Genomic DNA, 21,085 nt, shown 5'->3' with positions numbered 1-21,085 from the left:
CCCCTTTTTACTGCAGCCTTTGCACGTTGCGGATCAGGCCGGACAGCGTTACCGGGAGTGTTTGGCTTGCCTGCAAAAGTAGCATCTGGGCCCCCCGGGGTTGACTGGCTGCCGCGCGGCACACGCTTGTGGCGAATTGGGGGATGCGTTAGAGTCGGCCACGGATGGGGTCCAATTTGTCCATGCGCGGTCGGGGGGCATACACCTGGGCGTTACAGGTGGCGACTTCTAAAGAGCTCATGAGTTTTCGTGCCTCCCCGAGACCGAGCGTATCCCCTTCGAGCAGCCGCTGGCGGATCTGCGTGGACAGAATGCCAGTAACAAAAGCGTCCCGGATTAAAAGATCAGTGTGGTCGCTAGCCGAAACTTGCTGGCAGTTACAGTTCCTACCTAGGACGAATAATGCGCGGTAGAAGTCGTCCAGCGATTGCCACGGTATTTGTTGTCTGGTGGCCAGAAAATGTCGGGCGTATACTTGATTCACTGGGCAAATATAGTGTCCTTTCAACAGAGTCATAGCGTCCTTGAAGTCAGCCGCGTCCTCGATGATCGTAAAGATTTCTGGGCTCACCCTCGAGTAGAGAATCTGAAGTTTCTGGTCCTCCGAGGGTGGAGTCGTGGCCATCCTGATGTAGCTGTTGAAACACGCCTGCCAGTGTTTAAAAGTAGCCGCTGAGTTTGCCGTGTGGGGGCTGAGCTGTAGACACTTTGGCTTGATGCGCAGCTCCATTCTTTACAATCTGGTGTAATAAATTGATGCACTTGTCGACCAAATGAAGGCTTTATTACACCAGATGCTTCCCCAGCAGAGCAGGATCAGAATGGCTGCAGCCAGGGAAAGCACAGACCTTTATGCTCCGCCGCCTTAGTCGGCCCAAAAATGCAGTACTCAGCTCCTCCCACAAGACATGAGACCCCGACCTGAGCAATTTGTTTTCCTCGGTTATTTTTCAACGGTGTTATTCCATTGGCTGTCAAGATGTTGCTGCACCACTTCCATCAATTGATCAGCATCCAACCGCCTCACGCACTGTCACTGTCATTTTCCCTCCTATCATCCTGTAAGAAGTTTCCGTCCCTCCGATCACTCCTCTTCCTGCCCCTCTAATCCTGAAAGCCATCGTAATTGTTGTGCATATGCCAGTGGTCCATTCTGAACCATTTTCTGTGAATGCCCCTATGCTCCATGTCGACTGCATTCTTCCCCACTTGAGGTTCTATGCACAGTAAAGTACTGAGACCTCTACTCCCGAGACCATTGAGAACCCCTCTCATAGTTACCAGCTCTCCATTGACAGGCTAAAGATGCCCCCTCTGATTGTGACTGTTTCATCTGCAGCCCATTACCAAGCCACCAATCCCCAGAACCAAAACCTGTGAGGGACTGACCATGTCCTGCACACCATGCTGAGCACATGACTGATACAGGATGCACTGTCCTTGCCCCCTCCCTGCACTGGGACCAGGATATATGTGTCAGACACAGCCTTGCAGCAGCGTGCACTGCCCCAGGACTGGCTCAGATTTCTGAACCCTCTTCCTCAATCCCTTGCAGTCATGTATCTCTGTCCATCCCTTCTCTCCTGTGCTCCAGGCAAAACCTCCCCCTTCCCAGTCGAGCATGTGCTTCACAGCCCCTTCTCTTGCCCCTGTCCTGTCTCACTCCCTATCGACAGTGCAGTTTTTGTATTCCACGCCCGTTCCCCTTCATTGGACTTCCCTGAGCAGCCTTGGCATGGAGTCAGCACAGTGAAAGATAGGTGAATGCTGCTCGCACACACCTCAAAATCACGGGTAAGTGAAGTTCACCAGGTGAATGTCAGTAATATCCAGTTGTCACGTCACATCAGTCTAATTATCTGCCAGCGTGGCCATTAGATTTGGAGTGGAGCGTACTTACTGTCAGCTGGATTTAAAATTCATGAGATGCAAAGGTAAATGTGATTCAGGACATGGTGCAGCAGGCAACCTGGCCCACCCTGAAAATCAGGAGCAAAAAATTGTGGCCGGGATTCTCTGATTGCCGACGCCAAAATTGCGTTCGACGATTGGCTGGAGAATCCGTTTTTATGCTGAAATCGGGGGCAGCGCTGTTTTTTGGCGGCTTCGCCCCCTCAAAAACAGCGTAATCGCTGAGTACGCCACACGCCATTGGGACGGCCTCAGGACGTCACCTGAGGCCCTCCCCCAATGCTCCGCCCACATGGGCCGACTTCCCAATGGCGTCAGTTGCGTGTCCTCACAGTTTTCAGGGACCTCACGTGACGGCTGCGGACTGGGTCCAGCTGGGGGGATTGGTGGGGGATGGTTCGGGGATGGCGAGGAGGGTACTATCTGGAAGGCTGGGTCTGCGCGCAGCCGGTGGCATGTTGTACGGCACAGCCGCCGCAGGGCACCGCCGTGCACATGCGCGGCCACGGACCCGGCAATTCTCCATCCGTGTCTGCAGGTAAAGCCGAGGGGTTTACATGGTGCGGCTGCTAGCCCCCCACTGGGCGGAGTATCGGTCCAGGGGCGGCATTTACTTTTTCATTGTAAAACTACACACTTCCTCCGGACATAGTCTCAATAGTGGAGAATCCAGCCCTGTAATCCATTTTCACACTGCCGGGAAACTGGCTTTGGCCATATTCGGAATTTTTCCCGTCAAGCTCATCATGATGCCCACCAACGGCGCGGCCGGAAAATCCCAATTACTGATTTCACAGTCGCCGTGACATTTCCTCCTAATTCTCTACTTTACCCTGTTAATCAAACTAATGAAAAATGTCCAATTGTTTAAACATCCACAGCTGATTAAACTGTTTTATTGCTGATGAATCTAATATAAGATTTATCTTCTCCATTTTAGCCAGAATCTGCAGTGTGCAGCTCCCGGACTTCTAGTCAAGGTAAATAAAGAATTTGATAAAATGCTGATATCATTCAGGATTGGAATGTGTAAATGTGATAATGATTCTTATAATTAGTAATTCTCCATGACAGGCACCTTTGATCAGGACAGATGTCACAGGACCTATCAGAATGGAATCATCACCTGTAGCTGTAACAGTTTGGGTTTTATCTTTACTCTAACACTGGAATCAAAGGTAAGAATAATGTTCATCTTTATAGTTTAAATAAACCCAATATTCCCAGGACACAAATCGGGGAAAAAACTTCAATGGTACATGTGGTATCATGGTCCCTTTAAGGGGCGATCCCTCGCGGGCCACATGTCCTGTCTGGAGCCTATGGGGATTCAGAGTGTGAACCTGAGTCAATCACGTGTCAGTGCGCAGACCCAGGGAGTGGGGTATCATCAGAGTAAGCCTGGAAGTCGATGGAACTCGTCCTGTGTTGCAGTTGTGTTGTTCTGTATATATTAAGTTCTTCCTTTATTAATAAATTCCGGTTGTAATTTAATACTGCCTCGTCGTATTGCCTCGTGCTACAACATTGGCAACAAGAATACATCAATCCAGTTGAAAGAAATGTTGTTGACTTTGGATGGGGGAAGAAGAATGGCCTCACGGTATCCTGCAAAAAAGTAAAAAACCAACCACAGTCGAATAGCTACGCTATTATTCGGGAAAATCTATCTGTCTGATCCAGAGGTTAGAAATTTTGACCAAAATGTGGAAAGGCTTGGACACTGTTTCACTGCCAATGAAATTATGCAAAACAACCAAAAAGTGATATTATTCATAGTCTGCCGCCCACAAACATGTAATCGAGAGAGAGAGAGAGAGAGCCGAACATCTCCGGAGGATCTGGGCACCAGGGGCCATTACAGAGATTAAGGGCTGGATTCTCGGATTCTGCGGCTATGTCCGCAGGTTCCATCTGGACATACGACCAAAATGTCGGCACCGCCCCCACACCGATCGTCCGCCCAGTGGGCAGTCACACCGCGTAAGGCTCCCGGCTTTACCTGCAGATACAGCCGCAGAATGGACGGGTCTGTGGCCGCGCAAGCGAACAGCGGCGGCCTGCGCGAGCCGCGCCGTAAACATGGCGCTGGCCGTGCGTGGGTCCGGCCTGCCAAAACCTGCACCTCAGTAACCCCCCTCGCCATCCCCGGACCACCCTCCACCTGACCCCCCAGCCCCCACCGAAGTCCCCCCTGTCGGCGGACCAGTTCTTCCCCAACTGTGGTGGCGCTGCACACCACCCCACCTCCTCCCACCTCCCCCCACCCCCACACCACCCCACCTCCCCTACACCACCCCCCCACCTCCCCCCACCCCCACACCACCCCACCTCCTCCACACCACCCCCACACCACCCCACCTCCCCTACACCCCCACACCACCCCACCTCCCCCCACCCCCACCCCACCCCCACCTCCCCTACACCACCCCCACACCACCCCACCTCCCCTACACCACCCCACCTCCCCTACACCACCCCACCTCCTCCACACCACCCCACCTCCTCCACACCACCCCCCACACCACCTCCCCCACACCCCCCCACCTCCCCTACACAACCCCACCTCCCCCACACCACCCCACCTCCCCCACACCACACCACCTCCCCCACACCACACCACCTCCCCCACACCACCTCCCCCACACCACCCCCACACCACCCCACCTCCCCTACACCACCCCCACCTCCCCCACACCACCCCACCTCCCCCACACCACCCCACCTCCCCCCCACACCACCCCGCCTCCCCTACGCCACCCCACCTCCCCCACCCCCACACCTCCCCCACCCCCACCACACCACCTCCCCTACACCTCCCCCACCCCACCCCCACACCACCCCACCTCCCTCACATCACCCCACCTCCCCTACACCACCCCACCTCCCCTACACCACCTCACCTCCCCTACACCACCCCACTCCCCCACCCCACCTCCCCCACCCCACCCCCACACCACCCCACCTCCCCTACACCACCCCCACACCACCCCACCTCCCCCACACCAACCCCACACCACCCCACCTCCCCTACACCACCCCCACCTCCCCCACCCACCCCCACACCACCCCACCTCCCCCACCCCCACACCACCCCCACCTCCCCTACACCACCCCCACCACCCCCACCCCCCCCCACCTCCCCTACTCCTACTCCACCCCACCTCCCCACACCACCCCCCTCCCCACATACCACCACCACCCACCAGCCACACCCCACCTCCCCTACAACCACCCCACCTCCAACACCACCCACCTACACATCACCCCCACTACACACCACTCCCCCACACCACCCCACCTCCCGACACCACCCCACCACCCCCACACCACCCCACCTCCGCTACACCACCCCCACACCACCCCACCTCCGCTACACCACCCCACCTCCCCTACACCCCCCCACCCCACCACCCACACCTCCCATACACCACCCCCACACCACCCCACCTCCCCTACACCACCCCCACACCACCCCACCTCCCCCACACCATCCCCACACCACCCCACCTCCCCTACACCACCCCACCTCCCCCACACCACCCCACCTCCCCTACACCACCCCCCAACCGCCCCCACACCACCCCCACCTCCCCCCCACCCCCCCACCACCACCCCACCTCCCCTACACCACCCCCACCTCCCCGACCCCACCCCCACACCACCCCACCTCCCCTACACCACCCCACCTCCCCCACCCCACCCCCACACCACCCCACCTTCCCTACACCATCCCCACACCACCCCACCTCCCCCACACCACCCCACCTCCCCTACACCACCCCACCTCCCCTACACCACCCCCACACCATCCCCACCTCCCCTACACCATCCCCACCTCCCCCACACCACCCCCACACCACCCCACCTCCCCTACACCACTCCACCTCCCCTACACCACCCCACCTCCCCCGCACCACCCCACCTCCCCCGCACGACCCCACCTCCGCTGCACCACCCCACCTCCCCCGCACCACCCCACCTCCCCCACACCACCCCACCTCCCCCCACACCACCCCACCTCCCCACACCACTCCACCTCCCCTACACCACCCCACCTCCCCCGCACCACCCCACCTCCGCTGCACCACCCCACCTCCCCCGCACCACCCCACCTCCCCCACACCACCCCACCTCCCCACACCACCCCACCTCCCCTACACCACCCCACCTGCCCCACCCCACCCCCACACCACCCCACCTCCCCTACACCACCCCACCTCCCCTACACCACCCCACCTCCCCCACACCACCGCCACACCACTCCACCTTCCCCCACACCACCGCCACACCACTCCACCTTCCCCCACACCACCGCCACACCACCCCACCTCCCCACACCACCCCACCTCCCCTACACCACCCCACCTCCCCTACACCACCCCTGCACCACCTCACCTGCTCTACACCACACCAACCCCAGAATCCCACCACCTCACCACTCCAACACCACCAACTACCCCCACACCACCACCCCAACCCACGATTCAACCTGCATCATATCCTGTATCTTGCAGGATCACCTGGGGAAGAGGTGGGCCGTGCTGGTGTCCCCCGCCCCCGGCCACAACCCCGGGTCATGTCCAGTGACGAGGCGACACTGGACAGTGACGTGAGCCCCAACCACCAGCCTGCGATACCCCAGAGTGCCTCTGAGGACTACACCAACTTCCCGACACAGCTGTCTCCAACAACCTCCACCATCTCAGAGACACTCACCTCGGTTGGAGACTTTATTGAAGAGGCTCCTGGGGCACTCTCTGGTGCGCACCACACACACGTGCAGCAGTTCATCAGATGGAGGTAGGGACCCCCGAGGGGCTGACGGTCGGGGGGGGGGTGGTCCGACCCCAGGGACTAGCTGCTGTCCAGACAGGTCTCAGGCTTCTGGAAATGGCGATCCCATCAATCATCGAGATGCTGACACAGTCGGGGTCAACAGGATGTGCCCCAGTGACTGGGACATGCTGTCAAGCTGCTTCGCCATGGCCGTCATTGACTGAACCACGCCTGGGACACCTCCACTAATGCTGCTGACGTTGTGCACCAGGCTCTCCACTGCGGTCACCACCCCAGTAGCATTGGCCTCGGTGCGACACATTGCCGGCGGTATCTCCTGTGCCCGTAGCCTCGGGGACTCCTCCAATCGGCTATGGACCTGCTGGAGTATCCTGACATCCCCCTCTGAATATCACACCGCAGTCTATCAACTGCATCAGCTCCGGGTAAACCTGGTCCAAAGGCTCAGCACCTGACTGGGACCCGGGTGGTTCCTAGGATCCAGCAGACCTCCGACTGCTGTCTCGCCTGGGCATTCCTGTCACCACCTGATGTGCATCTGGCATCACCAGAATATGCCACAGAACCCTGTCCACTACTGTCCCCCACCAAGGTGTGTGTCTGCACTGCCGGAGGGTGGCGTGACAGCTGTGCTGCGAATACAGTGGTCTCCTTGTAGCTCCCCTCTGAGGTATTCTCATGGGAGACATGGGGGGACCACCCCAGATGGGCCGGCAGTGTCGAATGGAGATCCTGCAGGAGAATGGACATGTGGTCAGTGAGAGGAATGGGTCCGTCTGTGCGGCATTCTCATCTGTAACAGGTCAACTGGGTGTGGGCCGGTGGATCCTCACCTCTGTGCCGTACACCAACCTCCACGTCGGTGACAGACCTGTCCTCGGCCACATCCGCGACCTCCTTTCCTCTTGGGGGTGAGGACTCTGATGGCCGGTGCTCCACTGCCCATCTGGACCATCTCCCGTCTGCTGTGGGCCAACTTCTCCTTTGTGGACACAGAGGGGACATCGTGAGCCTCACGTGTTGTTCATTGTGCGGGTGGGGGCCATGGGAGGGAGATGGGGCGTTTGGGTGGCTGGGGAGTGTGGGGGGTGTTGGGAAGCACTGGGGGGGGGAATGGGTGGCCGGCGTGGACAGCACTGCTGGACATGGATGGACGGTATGGTACTGGACAGGGACGGTGACAAGCGCATGTGTGTGGGCTGAAAGGGGCTGGTGGCAATCCACCCTTGCGGTCCGGTGGAGGTCACTGATCTTCTTACGACACTGGGTGGTGGTCCTCCTGGTGCCACTCCCCGAACAGACGGTCGTTGCCACTTCCTCCCAGGTGGCACTGTCTGGCTGCCCTGTGGTTGACCTTCCGAGCCTCTCGGGGGAACAGGGCATCCCGTCTGATCTCAACCGCGTCCAACAATCTGGCCAGGTCTTCATCCCCGAATCGTGGGGCTGGTCTCCTTGGTGACATGGCTGCGAGTGTGTGGGGTCCTGTTAAAAATATCAAGTCCAGCGGGGGTGACGGGTTTACAAGTTCAGCCGGCCCGGCGCCCGGATCGCGCGTTGCGACCGACAAAGCACTGGTGTTGCAGCCATTTCGGATGGCTGTGGAAGGATGTTCGGTGCGGGTCCGGGGGTGGACTCTGGGGATGGCTCTTCCTGAGCTTCGTTCCTGCGGACTGGTGTGCCGGGTGGAAGGGAGCGCGGGGGCATAGGGTGTGGGAGGTCGAGTGGGGTGTAGTGTGGGGGGTGTATCGGCAGTAGTGGTGGTAGAGCCTGCGGGTGCCAGGTCCCGGAGGGAAACGGTGTCTTGCCGGCCATCGGGGTGTTCAACAAACGCGTAGTGGGGTTTCGAGTGCAGGAGCTGGACCCTCTCTACCAGGGGGTCGGTCTTATGTGTCCGAACGTGTTTCTGAAGGAGGACAGGGTCCTCAACCAGGACGGAAGCACGGCCCCCATGGTAGTTCCCCGAGGGAAGGCAAATAGGCAATCATGATGAGTCAGATTCGTGGCTGTACAAAGGAGGGACCTAATAGCATGGAGCGCATCGGGGAGAACCTCCTGCCAGTGGGAGATCGGGAGATTCCTGGACTGTGGGGTCAGAAGGACAGTCTTCCAGACCGTCACGTTCTCCCTCTCCACCTGCCCGTTCCCCCTGGGGTTATAACCTGCTGAGCAGGTACTGATGCAGTTCGTCGCTCATGAAGGATGAACCCCTGTCGCTGTGGACATAGTTGGGGAAACTGAACAGGGTGAAGACGCTGTGCAGGGCTCTGATAACCTTGGGGGTGGTCATATCGGGGCATGGGATGGCAAAAGGGAAACGGGAGAACTCGTCTATAATGTTGAGAAAGTAGGTGTTACGGTTGTTCGAAGGGAGGGGCCCTTTGAAATCAATACTCAGGCGTTCAAAGGGCCGGGATGCCTTCACCAGGTGGGCCTTGTCTGTCCTATAGAAGTGCAGTTTACACTCTGCGCAGATCGGGCAATTCCTGGTGACAGCTTTAACCTCCTCGGTGGAGAAGGGCAGGTTGCGGGCCTTGATGTAATGTGCGAGCCGGGTGACCCCCGGCTGGCAGAGGTCATTGTGGATAGCCTGTAGTCGGTTGTCTTGTGCGCTGGTGCATGTGCCACGGGACAGGGCATCTGTGGGCTCATTGAGCTTCCCAGGACGATATACTATATCGTAATTATAGGTGGAGAGTTCAATCCTCCACCGCAAGATTTTGTCATTCTTGATCTTGCCCCGCTGTGAGTTGTCAAACATAAAGGCAAGCGATCTTTGGCCGGTGATGAGGGTAAACCTCCTACCTGCGAGGTAGTGCCTCCAGTGCCGCACGGCTTCCACAATGGCTTGGGCTTCCTTTTTGACTGAGGAGTGTCGAAGTTCCGAAGCGGAGAGGGTTCGGGAAAAGAACGCTACCTGCCTGCCTGCTTGGTTAAGGGTGGCAGCGAGAGTGACCTCTGAGGCGTCGCTCTCCACCTGTAATGGGACGGACTCGACTACCGCACGCATGGCAGCTTTGGCGATGTCCGCCTTAATGCAGTTGAAGGCCTGGCGAGCCTCGGCTGGCAGTGGGAAGTGGGTGCCCTTAAATAGTGGGCGGGCTTTGTCCGCATACTGGGGCCCCACTGGGCATAGTATGAAAAGAATCCGAGGCACCTCTTGAGGGCCTTGGGACAGTGAGGGAGAGGGAGCTGTAAGAGGGAAGGCACACGGTCAGGTTCGGGTCCTAGGACCCCGTTTTCCACGACATAGCCGAGGATGGCTAGCCTGTTAGTGCGGAAAACGCATTTCTCCTTATTGTAGGTGAGATTGAGTTTTTGGGCGGTCTGGAGAAATCAGTGGAGGTTGGCGTCGTGGTCCTGCTGGTCATGGCCGCAGACATTATCCAAGTACGGAAAAGTGACCCGCAGCCCGTACTGGTCCACCATTCGGTCCATTGCTCGTTGGAACACCGAAACCCCGTTCGTGACGCCAAAGGGAACCCGGAGGAAATGAAAGAGGCGGCCGTCTGCCTCGAACGCCGTGTAGTGGCGATCCTCCGGGCGGATTGGGAGCTGGTGGTATGCAGACTTCAGATCTACCGTGGAGAACACACGGTACTGTGCGATCTGATTTACCATGTCTGCAATCCGGGGGAGGGGATACGCATCAAGGTGCGTGAACTGGTTAATGGTTTGGCTTAATCAACCACCATCCAGAGCTTTTCCCCGGTTTTGACGACCACCACCTGAGCTCTCCAGGGGCTATTACTGGCCTCTATGACTCCTTCACGCAAAAGACGCGGACTTCGGATCTGATAAACACCCTGTCCTGCAGGCTATTCCTCCTGCTGCGAGTGGCCACTGGTTTGCTGTTGGCAGTGAGATTAGCGAAGAGTGGAGGAGGGTCGATTTTCAGAGTTGCTAGGCTGCAAATAGTGAGTGGGGAAAGGGGTCCGCCAAAGCTGAGTATTAGGCTCCTGAGGTTGCACTGGAAATCCAGTCCTAGGAGGAGAGGGGCGCAGAGGTCTGGGAGCACATACAATTGGAAATTGGTGTAGTCAACACCCTGTATTGTCAGAGTTGCAGTAGTGCGCCCCTGTATTTGGACTGAGTGCGACCCTGAGGCGAGGGAGATTGTTTGCTGTGTCGGGAATATCGGGAGCGAACAGCGCCTTACCAGATCCGGGTGAACAAAGCTCTCAGTGCTCCCAGAGTCGAACAGGCACGGTGTCTCGTATCCGTTGATCCGGACGGACATCATGGAGCTCTTGAGGTGCTTGGGCCGCGACTGGTCCATGGTGACTGTGCTGAGTTGAGGATAGTCAGTGGCGTGGTCGGCGGTGCTCGAGTGGCCCCGCGATGACTGTCCGCGAAGGTCGTAATCTTCGAGTGGCGTAGCGGGTGATGGCCAAGATGGCGGCCCCCATTGAGCGCACGTGGCGGGCGGCGAGGAAGATGGCGTCCAAGATGGCCACCCCCATGGATAACACGTGGCGAGCGGCAAGGAAAATGGCTCCCAAGATGGCGGCCCCCATGGATCGCACATGGACGGCCGCATGGGGGAGGATGGCCAAGATGGCGGCCCCCGTGGGTCGCACTTGTGTGGAGTGGAGTCGGCAGACACGCTGCCACATTGCGGGGTCTGCGGGCCTGGGAGTCAGAGGAGCGAGTGTTCGGGTTAGGGTTCGAGTTTTTAGATTTGGCAAGGCAGACCTTAGCGAAGTGACCTTTTCGCCCGCAGCTGCTGCAGGTCGTGCTGCGGGCCGGCCATTGCTGTCGGGGGTTTTGGGACTGGCCGCAAAAATGGCACGATGGTCCTCCGTGGAGGGCGGGTGGCCGCGAGGCGCAGGCCTGGGGCAGCCTTTGGTTGGGGGTCCACGATGGGGTCGCGTGATCGGCCGTGAACGCAGTTAGGCTTTGGAAAGCGACCTCTAATGAGGTCGTTAGTTTTACTGTGTCCTCCAGGTCCTGGGTCCCTTTCTCAAGAAGACGCTGCCGCACATAATTTGATCGGACCCCTGCAACCTACACATCTCGGACGCCGAGTTCCATGTGCTGGGAGGCTGTCACGTCCTGGAAGTTACAGTCGCATGCTAGGGCTTTAAGGTCACGCAGATAGTCTTCTAGCGACTCCCCAGGGCGCTGGCGGCGAGTTATGAAGATGTGTCACGCGCAGACTTTGTTCACGGGCCGCACATACAGGCGGTCGAGTATCGCGAGGGCCTCGGTGTAAGACTTAGCTTCATCAAGTTGAGTAGAAATACGATGGCTCACCCGTGCGTGGAGAAGACTTTGTTTCTGTTCATCTGTAACGGAGGAAGTCGTCGACGCAGCCAGGTAGGCCTTGAAGTACCGAAGCCAATGCAAAAAAATTTCCTTCGCCTCTGCGGCCTGTGGATCGAATTCCAGTCGGTCAGGTTTGAGGGCTGATTCCATAGTAGTTCTTTAAGCCGATTAAATTGATGCAACCATCAATTCACTCTGTGACACGAGTTGGAGTACACTGTGGCTTTAATCGGCTTACAACTGAGCCTGCCTGCGACTGCACAATACTGAGGGCGGTCTCGCAGGACCGCAGCACTTATACTCCCTAAAGGGGGTGGAGCCTAGAGCGGAGCCCTGTACATGCTCCTCATCTCCCCCTGTGGGCAAAGCCGCACAGTGACGCACAGATGGGGCCCACAGGGACAACAGCAAGGTACAGTGTGAATTACCAGTTACACATTCACCACATGGGGTTTGCTCTGCAGGATTGGTTTAAGTGCTGCTCACCCTTGTTAGCGGGGTGCTGGCAGGCACGGTCCTGGAGAATCAGCCAGCGGACCATCATTTGCAGCGTGAAGCGCATGGGGCCTCATTAAATGGTCCAATTAACGTTTGATAGCGATGACGACCTCGCTGGGCCGAGCACTGGGAAGCTCACGGCAGTTCTCGCTCGCAACCAAAATTAGAAACTTTTCCATTCAATTGTGCCCATTTTTTAAGCAAAATGGGGACAGGGGTTATAATGGGTAGACTGCAAGGGGTGGGGAGAGAACAATGAAAGTAATTGTGAGGGAAAGAGGTTGGAGGATGGGGGAAATGGTGGAAGAAATTGGAGATGAGGAAGATTGGAGAAGGGTGGGAGGAGGGGGGTAAGATGCTAGCAACACTGATGAAGTGGGTAACTTATTGCGCAAAGATGAGACATAGTGGAATGGACAGCCATTTTGTGTGGGCTCTGTTGGAAAAGGAAAACGGAGGTTCCATAATAGAAAGAGATGTGAAACTTAAGTAATGGAGGAAGATAGAAGCCCCAGTAAGAATAGTGAATTGTGTGGTGGTTTGATTAACATAGTTGCCTGCCATTGGTGCAGAACACCGGCTTACCATTGGCCCTGGTCGGACACGTGCCTCTCGACCGATTGGTTGAGACCAGTCATGTGACGGCTCCCCGATTGGAAGAGAGGCTGAGTTAACCCCGCCTCCAGGATGAGGTATAAATACCCAGTACGCCCAGCGGTCGTCCATTTACTGTAGTCGACCGCAGGGCTAACATCTAGCTTATTAAAGCCTAACTTTTGTACAGCAACTCGTCTCGCGTTCAATTGATGGTTCATCAACTTGGAATGTACGTTGTTTAAATGGACCGTCAAATGTTCCAGAGTATTCGTACATTTGAATAGTTTGAAGGCGCAAATTATATTTCGCCAAGAGACACAGTTACTGATTGAAGGTTAGGTTAGGTTACAAATGGAATGGGTAGGGCAGACATTCCGTGCGGGATTTAATTCTAAATCAAGGAGAGCCACTGTTTTATTCAGCAAGAAGGTGTCATTTGTTCTGACCAAGGAGGTGTGAGATCTAGATGGTGAATTTATAATGGTTAGTGCAATCTTAGAAGGGGTCCTGGTAGTGCTGGTAAGTATTTATTCACCAAATTGGGATGATGGGGAATTTAATAAGCGAATGGTAGCTGGCATCCTGGACTTGGACTCACATAAATTGATTATAGGTGGCGATTTTAATTGGGCAATGGAGCCTCAACTGGACCGGTCTTGTCCAAAAACATTAATCAAATCGGGAATGGCAAAGGAACTGGGGATATTTATGGACAATATGGGAGGAGTAGATCCTTGGGGATTTCAAAATCCAGGAGGGAAGGAATTTTCATACAACTCCCATGTACATCAGGTATATTTCCGGATAGATTTTTTAATAGTGAATAATTCAATTCTCCCAGAAAACGTTGGAATGGAATATGGTACAATTGTGGTCTCTGATCACGCGCCGTATTTAGTTATTATTATTTGATGGCTATTAAGTTGAGAGTAGGTCAATCTCAGGGACTCTCATGGAGGATGGACTCGACATTATTAGCTGATGAAATATTTTGCGGAAAGATGACTTTGGTCATAAAGGAATACATATGATTTGACCAAAATGGGGAGGTGTCCCCCTCCATGTTCTGGGAAGCATCGAAAGCGATGGAACGATGGGAAATTATTTAATGTAAATAAGGATAAGATGGAAAGATCAGTGAGGCAACGATTGATTGATTCAATTCTGGAAGTAGATCGGCGGACTTCTGTGACTCCTACCAGGGATCTCTTGGCAGGACGGAAAAAGCAACAAGGGGAATTAAATTTGATAATGATAGGGAAGGCGGTGAATTAGCTTTGTAGAGCAAGATGTGTTTAAGGGGCTGTTTAGCACAGGGCTAAATCGCTGGCTTTGAAAGCAGACCAAGCAGGCCAGCAGCACGGTTCGATTCCCGTAACAGCCTCCCCGAACAGGCGCCGGAATGTGGCGACTAGGGGCTTTTCACAGTAACTTCATTTGAAGCCTACTTGTGACAATAAGCAATTTTTATTTCATTTCATTTCAACTGCAACAACAAGTTGCTGCAAGGGAGATAATACAAGTGAGGGAGGAAGGAGGAGAACGAGAGAAGAACATCCTTCCTCAGAGAAGGAAACCAAAACTGCACACAATACTTCAAGGGTGGCCTCACCAAGGCCCTGTATAATTGCAGCAACACATCCCTGCTTCTATACTCGAAACCTCTCGCCTTGAAGGCCAACATACCATTAGCCTTCTTTACCGCCTGCTGCATCTGCATGCTTACCTTCAGCGACTGGTGCACAAGGACACACCCAGGTCCCGCTGCACAAACCCCTCTCCCAATTTACAACCATTCAGGTAGTAATCTGCTTTTCTGTTTTTGCTTCCAAAGTGAATAACCTCACACTTATCCAAATTATACTGCATCTGCCATTGATTTGCTCACTCGCCCAACCTGTCCAGATCTTGCTGTAGGATTCCTGCATCCTCGTCACAGTTCACCCTACCACCTAACTTGGTATAATCTGCAAACTTTGAGATGTTATATTTTATTCCCTCATCCAAACCATTAATATATATTGTGAATAGCTGGGGTCCCAGCACCGATCCCTGTGGTACCCCACTAGTTACTGCCCATCAATTTGTAAAGGACCCATTAATCCCTACTCTTTGTTTCCTCTCTGCCAACTAGTTTTCTATCCACCTCAATACATTTCCCCCAATCCCATGCGCTTTAATTTTGCACAATAATCCCTTGTGCGGGACTTTGTCATACGCCTTCTGAAAGTCCAAATATACCACATCGACACATTTAAGAGCATCTTGACAAATACATGAATATGATTGGAATAAAGGGGTACGAACCCCGGAAGTGTAGAAGATTTTAGTTCAGACGGGCAGCATGGTCAGCGCAGCTTGGAGGGCCGAAGGGCCTGTTCCTATGCTGTACTTTTCTATTTTCCCTTCATAAATCCATGCTGACTCTGACTGATCCTGCTACTGCTTTCTAAATGATCCACTATAAAGTCCTTGATAATGGATTCAAGCATTTACCCCACTACCGATGTTAGGCTTGCTGGTCTATAATTCCCTGCTTTCTCTCTACCTCCCTTTTTGAATATCTGAGTGACGTGAGCTACCCTCCAATCTGCAGGGACAGTTCCAGAGTCTATAGAATCCCGAAAGATGACCACCAATGCATCCACCATTTCCAGAGCCACCTCCTTAAGCTCTCTGGGATACAGAAAGGGAGGCAGTTGTCTAATAATATCGGACGCCTATTAAATATTATGATGATATCGTCTAAGAATAGGATGCCGGAGGTTGTGGTGGCTATGGATGCAGAGAAAGCTTTTGATAGGGTTGAGTGGAGTTATTTGCTGGAGGTTTTGGGTAGGTTCTAATTTGGGCCAACATTTATCTCATGGGTTAGATTGTTGTCTACGGCCCCACAGCTATTGTTAAGCCTAATTCAGTTAGCTCGGAGTATTTCCAACTATTTAAGGATACGAGACAGGGCTGTCCGTTATCCCCACTTCTGATCACATTAGCAATAAAACCTCTGGCAATTGTTCTCCAAGTGTCTCAGGAATGGTCAATATTGTTAGAGGGAGTAGAGAACAGAGAGTTTTGCTATATGCGGATGATTTATTATCATATATATCTAACCCAATGAAACGTATGGATACGATTATGAATATTGGAAAAATTTGAATCTTCCCAGGCTACAAATTGAACATAACAAAAAATTAGATAATTCCAATAAATACCCTGTAGAGAGAATCAGATTTGAATACCCTTTCATTCAAATTAACAAAAATAAATTCAGATACTTAGATATTCAGGTGGCTCATGACTGGGTCACAATGTATGAATGGAATCTGACAGGCCAGGTGGAGGGGGTAAAAGAAGATTTAAAAAGATGGAATACCCTTCCACTTTCATTAGCTAGGCGGGTAAAAACGGTCTAAATGAATATCCTGCCAAAACATTTATTTGTGTTTCAATCCCTCCCGATATTTCTACCTATGGCATTTTTCTATAAAATTGATATAATAATTTCGGATTTTATGTGGGCTAATAAAATTCCCCGAATTCGGCGAATGTTTTTACAAAGGAATCGGTGGGTGGGAGGTTTGGCGCTGCCCAATCCTTTGCATCATTTGGTTGCTAATGTAGAGAAGATTCAGCATTGGTGGAAAGAGGAAGGAGCGGAATGGGTACAGGTGGAGGAAACATCGTGTAAGGGGGCTAGCCAGAAAACTTTAACTGCGGCCCCACTCCCATTTACCCCAGGGAAGTTTACAGATGGTCCGGTGGTGGCATCTTCCTTAAAAATCTGGAGCCAATTGAGATATCATTTTGGTTTGGAAAACATGTCGGTGGTAGCCTCTATTGATGGAGATCACTGATTCACCACGGCGAGATTGGATGCAACATTTAAACGGTGGCATAAAGCAGGGTTGAGACAGTAAAAGACTTACTCTTAGAAGTTATGTTTGCGAACTTTGAAGGATTGAGGGAGAAACACAAAATATAGAGGGAGAAGTTTAAATATCTTCAGTTATAAAATTTGGTGAAAAAGGAGTTGTCCTCCTTCCCTCGACTACTAGATATCAACCTCCTTGATAAATTGCTCTTGCCAGATGAGAAAATTGCTAATTTTATAGACGAACACAAACAATGCACTGAGTGAAGAAATAAAACAAAAATGGAAGGAAGAGTTGGATATGGAATTGGAATGGAGAATATAGAGTAAAATTATGCACTGGGTCAGTGCTACATCATCATGTGCTAGGATGAGCTTAATACAATTCAAGGTAGTACATAGGGCCCACATGACACAGGAAAGAATGAGTAGATTCTTCACAGAGGTAGAATATAAATGTGAGAGGGGTAAAGGAGGAGCAGCTAACCATGTCCACATGTTCTGGTCATGTCCACAATTAGTGGGGTCTTGGGTCTCTATTTAAAATATTATCAAAATTGTGGAGGTGGAAATATTACCAGGACCTCTTGAGGCAATTTTTGGAGATTCGGAAGTACCAGGGTTAATAGAGAGGGAAAGGAGCTGATGTGGTGGCATTTGCTACATTGATCGTCCAAAGGCACATTTTATGAATGGAAATCAGAAGATCCGCCATAAAATATCCACACGGTCGGGGGATGTTGCGGAATTCTGTGAACTTGAGAAATTTGTGGCTCAGATGGGGAATTCCAGAAGAGATGGAAGTTGTTCTTGTCTCTATTTACAGATCTGTTTGTTGCCAGTGGGTAAAGGGAGGGGGGGGGGGGGGGGGGGGGGTTACGGGAGATGAGATGAGTGGGGAGGGAAAAAGGGAAAAGTTTAATGGAAATAAGAGAAAAACTCTTAAATTAGGAAAATTGCATTTTGTTTATTTTGTTATTAATTGATTGTTTGTATGTTGTTATGTATATCCTTAGTCGAATAAAAATATTTTTCAAGAAAAGGACAGGAAAGTAAACAGACACTGTTCCTATCCATCCAAAAATATCCCACTTACAGCCTGAAAGCCACTGGGCTGGATTCTCCAAAAACTGATGTGAAAAGGCCACATATTCATCACCCTGCATGGGGCTAGCAGAGATCCGGTGTAAATCTAGCAGCTTTTGCTGCAGATGCGGGCCCCCGCACTTCCGGGTCGGAGGCCACACATGGCGCACAGTGGCAGCCTCCAGCGGCTGCGCCATGCTCCATGTCCCCGGAGATGGGCATTAAAAATAGACCCCCCCCCCACCCCAATTGGCGGCGCGCCCTACCCAGACACCCTGCCCGAACATTGCCAGCCGTGTATAAGGCCACCCCTGCCCTCCGGTCGGCCCGTCTCCGATCAGGGCGGCCGCGGACTAAGTCCGCAGCCGCCACACTAGTTTCCCGACCGGCTCGACCACATTAGATTCAGGCTGTCGGGACTTCGGCCGGTTAGGGGTGAAGAATGGCAGGGCGGATCTCCAGCAATGGTCGCAAGTAAGTGCTTTGCGGTGTGGTGTAGTCTCCGCTACTTTTCGGGGTCCGGAGAATCGGAGGACCGGCATCGGTCCCAATTTTGTGCGCCAAAATGGATTCTCCAACCAGCGCCGGCCATGATTTTGGCGTCACCGTGCGGAGAATCCAGCCCACTGAGGGGATTTACCGACCAACCGCTGCGTGTATGAGGCGGCGGCGGTCGCCCGCCAGCGGTATTTACTGATTCTGCCATTATCACCGGGATTTTCCGTTAACTGTACGCTTTGTCACCGGGAAATCCGTGTGCCGGTGTGGGACTGGAAGTCCCGCCGATGTGAGCAGGTAGTAATCCTGCCTGCTAGGAAAGAAATCCGTTCATCTCGTGTCACTTCCCGCAGTGCTGCACAAACTGACCTCCATTCCCTGACAATTCGACTGGAAGCCCTTGATGCTGCGTTCGGCACGGGGCTGCGGAGGATCCAGCCCATTAACTCTGTTTCTTTCTCTATTGATGCTGCCAGGCATGCGTTTTTCCAGCATTTTCTGTTTTTATTTCAGATTTTCAGCATCCACAGTATTTTGCTTTTATCCAACAGGAAGGAGACCTGTACACGTTTTCAAAATTCCATTCCCTTTCACCTTCTGTCTTACACTCTGTCCCAAATGCTGACAGGAGAAGGGAATTGTCACATGAGGCCATATCCTCAACCAATTATGGCCTTCTAACAACTGGCTGATACATTTCACTTGAATAATCCAACCTATTCCATTACCACAGGATCTGGAAATACTCTGTAAACGCTCTGTGGCGTTAACTTGCTCTACCCCCAATAAATCCAGTAAACTCTACCGATGTACCTCAACCCCAATACACCGCGGTTCTTCAAGGTTATATAGAAATTATAACAGTTACTGAACGAACTAATGAGAGAGTGCAGAAGGAATGGGAAAGAGGCAAACACCTGCACCCTCTGCCAGTGGTAGAAATGAAGGGGGAGGTTAACTCAAATTGTTTCTGGTTCCGGAGATGACGTTGGGCTGAGCAGTCGCATGTCAGGTCGCTCTCTTCCTGCGGATCCCTAAAACAATCACTTTTTGACAAACGCTTGCCAAAAAACAATTTGTTCCCCAAAAGTTAACAGAATGGGGGAAGAAAGAGAGAGGAAAATGACGGGAAAAAGCCAGTCCAGAGGCTGCACGGAGACCAGGGGCGGGATTCTCTGCGAACTGGTGGGACGGGCCACTCTGACGCCAAGGAGTGGCATGAATCCTCCGCACCTTCAGGGGCTAGGCCGGCGCCAGAGTGTTTGGTGCCACACCAGCCGGCGCGGAAGAGCTTGGCGCCATGCCAACCGGCGCCGAAGGGCCTCTGCCGACCAGCGCGGGTTGGCTCATGCGCGGGAGCGCCAGCGTGTGCTGGCGTCATCCCAGTGCATACGCAGGGGGGTTCTTCTCCGCACTGGCCATGACGGAGGTTGACAGCAACCGGTGCGGAGGAAAAGAGTGCCCCCACGTCACACCAGAAATAGACAGGGCTCACTGGTCGCTGCGACCAAAATCCAAAACTGAGGGCAATAATAGCCCAACTGCACCGGTACCAAGACCGGGAAAGAATCTTGCGTTGGGCCAGACAGTCCAGGAACTGCAGTTGGAAGGGACATAGACTCAGAATTTCCCAGGACATTGGGACTGACCTGGTCAAGTGCAGGGCATAATTCAACAGGGCGAAAGCCTCACTCTACAAGAGAGGCATACGCTTTGGCATGTTGTACCCAGCCAAGCTCTAGGTCATATATCAGGGCTAAGAACACTTTTTATGGCCCCTGCCAAAGCAGACAGGTTCGTCGCAGAGTGTGGACTGGAGCAACGAAAACCGGGGAAACGTTAAAGGGCCCCCGACAAAGAACGACAGTGTGGCTGCAAACCCAAAATACCTCCCGATCATTGAGTAGCAAGCCGCCTCCCGAGAGACCGCTTCATGCGGGAGAATGTGGCCCCATTCATGCAAACAAAGACAGCAGCAGAGGGAAGGCAGAGTAACAAACAGGACATGTGTAGGGTAAGACGGGGAAAGAATGGGCAGGAATCACAGGAAGCGGGCAGGAGGAAAATGGGACAGTAACTTTCGGGAGGAAGGTCACCACACTAGCGGGAAAGCTGGTGCCAGGAGCATGCAGCATATAGAGACCGCACGCACCCCATCATGGGGGACATCGCCTAGCCGGGGGGGGGGGGGGGGGAGAGAAAATTCCAAAAAGGGCTGGGGGAAGGGGATGGGGGGGGGGGGGGCAAGAACAAAGGGGGACATGGGGAAGAGAAAAAGACAGGAGCGGAGCAAAAGCGATAGTGTGGTTACATAGGGCCGCAATCAGGGGCCCAGATGAAAGAAGCACTGCAAACAACCACTTAGTACGGTCTCTGGGCAAAGGGAGATCCCGGACAACAGGGGCCTACCCACGTGGCGGATGTACATTTGGCGGCCATGTTGGGTGCCCCCTGGAGAAAGGGAAACCCTGTAGTGATCTTTGTATGTGCATGTACATAAGGGGTTAATGGGAAACTGGAAGATCACTAAAGGGCAACACTGGTGGTTATAAAAGCCAG

At 53.5% G+C, this 21,085-nt stretch overlaps 1 protein-coding gene across 1 annotated transcript in view; it reads left to right on the top strand.

Moving 5' to 3' along the window:
- Positions 1–21,085, top strand: part of LOC119971421 (adhesion G-protein coupled receptor G2-like) — a 271,187-nt gene that overhangs the window by 155,425 nt on the left and 94,677 nt on the right. The window contains exons 6-7 of the mRNA XM_038806912.1: positions 2,852–2,891; positions 2,986–3,089. Coding sequence (XP_038662840.1) covers positions 2,852–2,891; positions 2,986–3,089 — 144 coding nt within the window. The remainder of the gene's footprint in view (positions 1–2,851; positions 2,892–2,985; positions 3,090–21,085) is intronic.

This window comes from Scyliorhinus canicula, chromosome 9, assembly GCF_902713615.1.
Source record: "Scyliorhinus canicula chromosome 9, sScyCan1.1, whole genome shotgun sequence".
Classification (NCBI taxonomy): Eukaryota; Metazoa; Chordata; class Chondrichthyes; order Carcharhiniformes; family Scyliorhinidae; genus Scyliorhinus; species Scyliorhinus canicula.
This window is presented reverse-complemented; position numbering and strand designations above follow the sequence as displayed.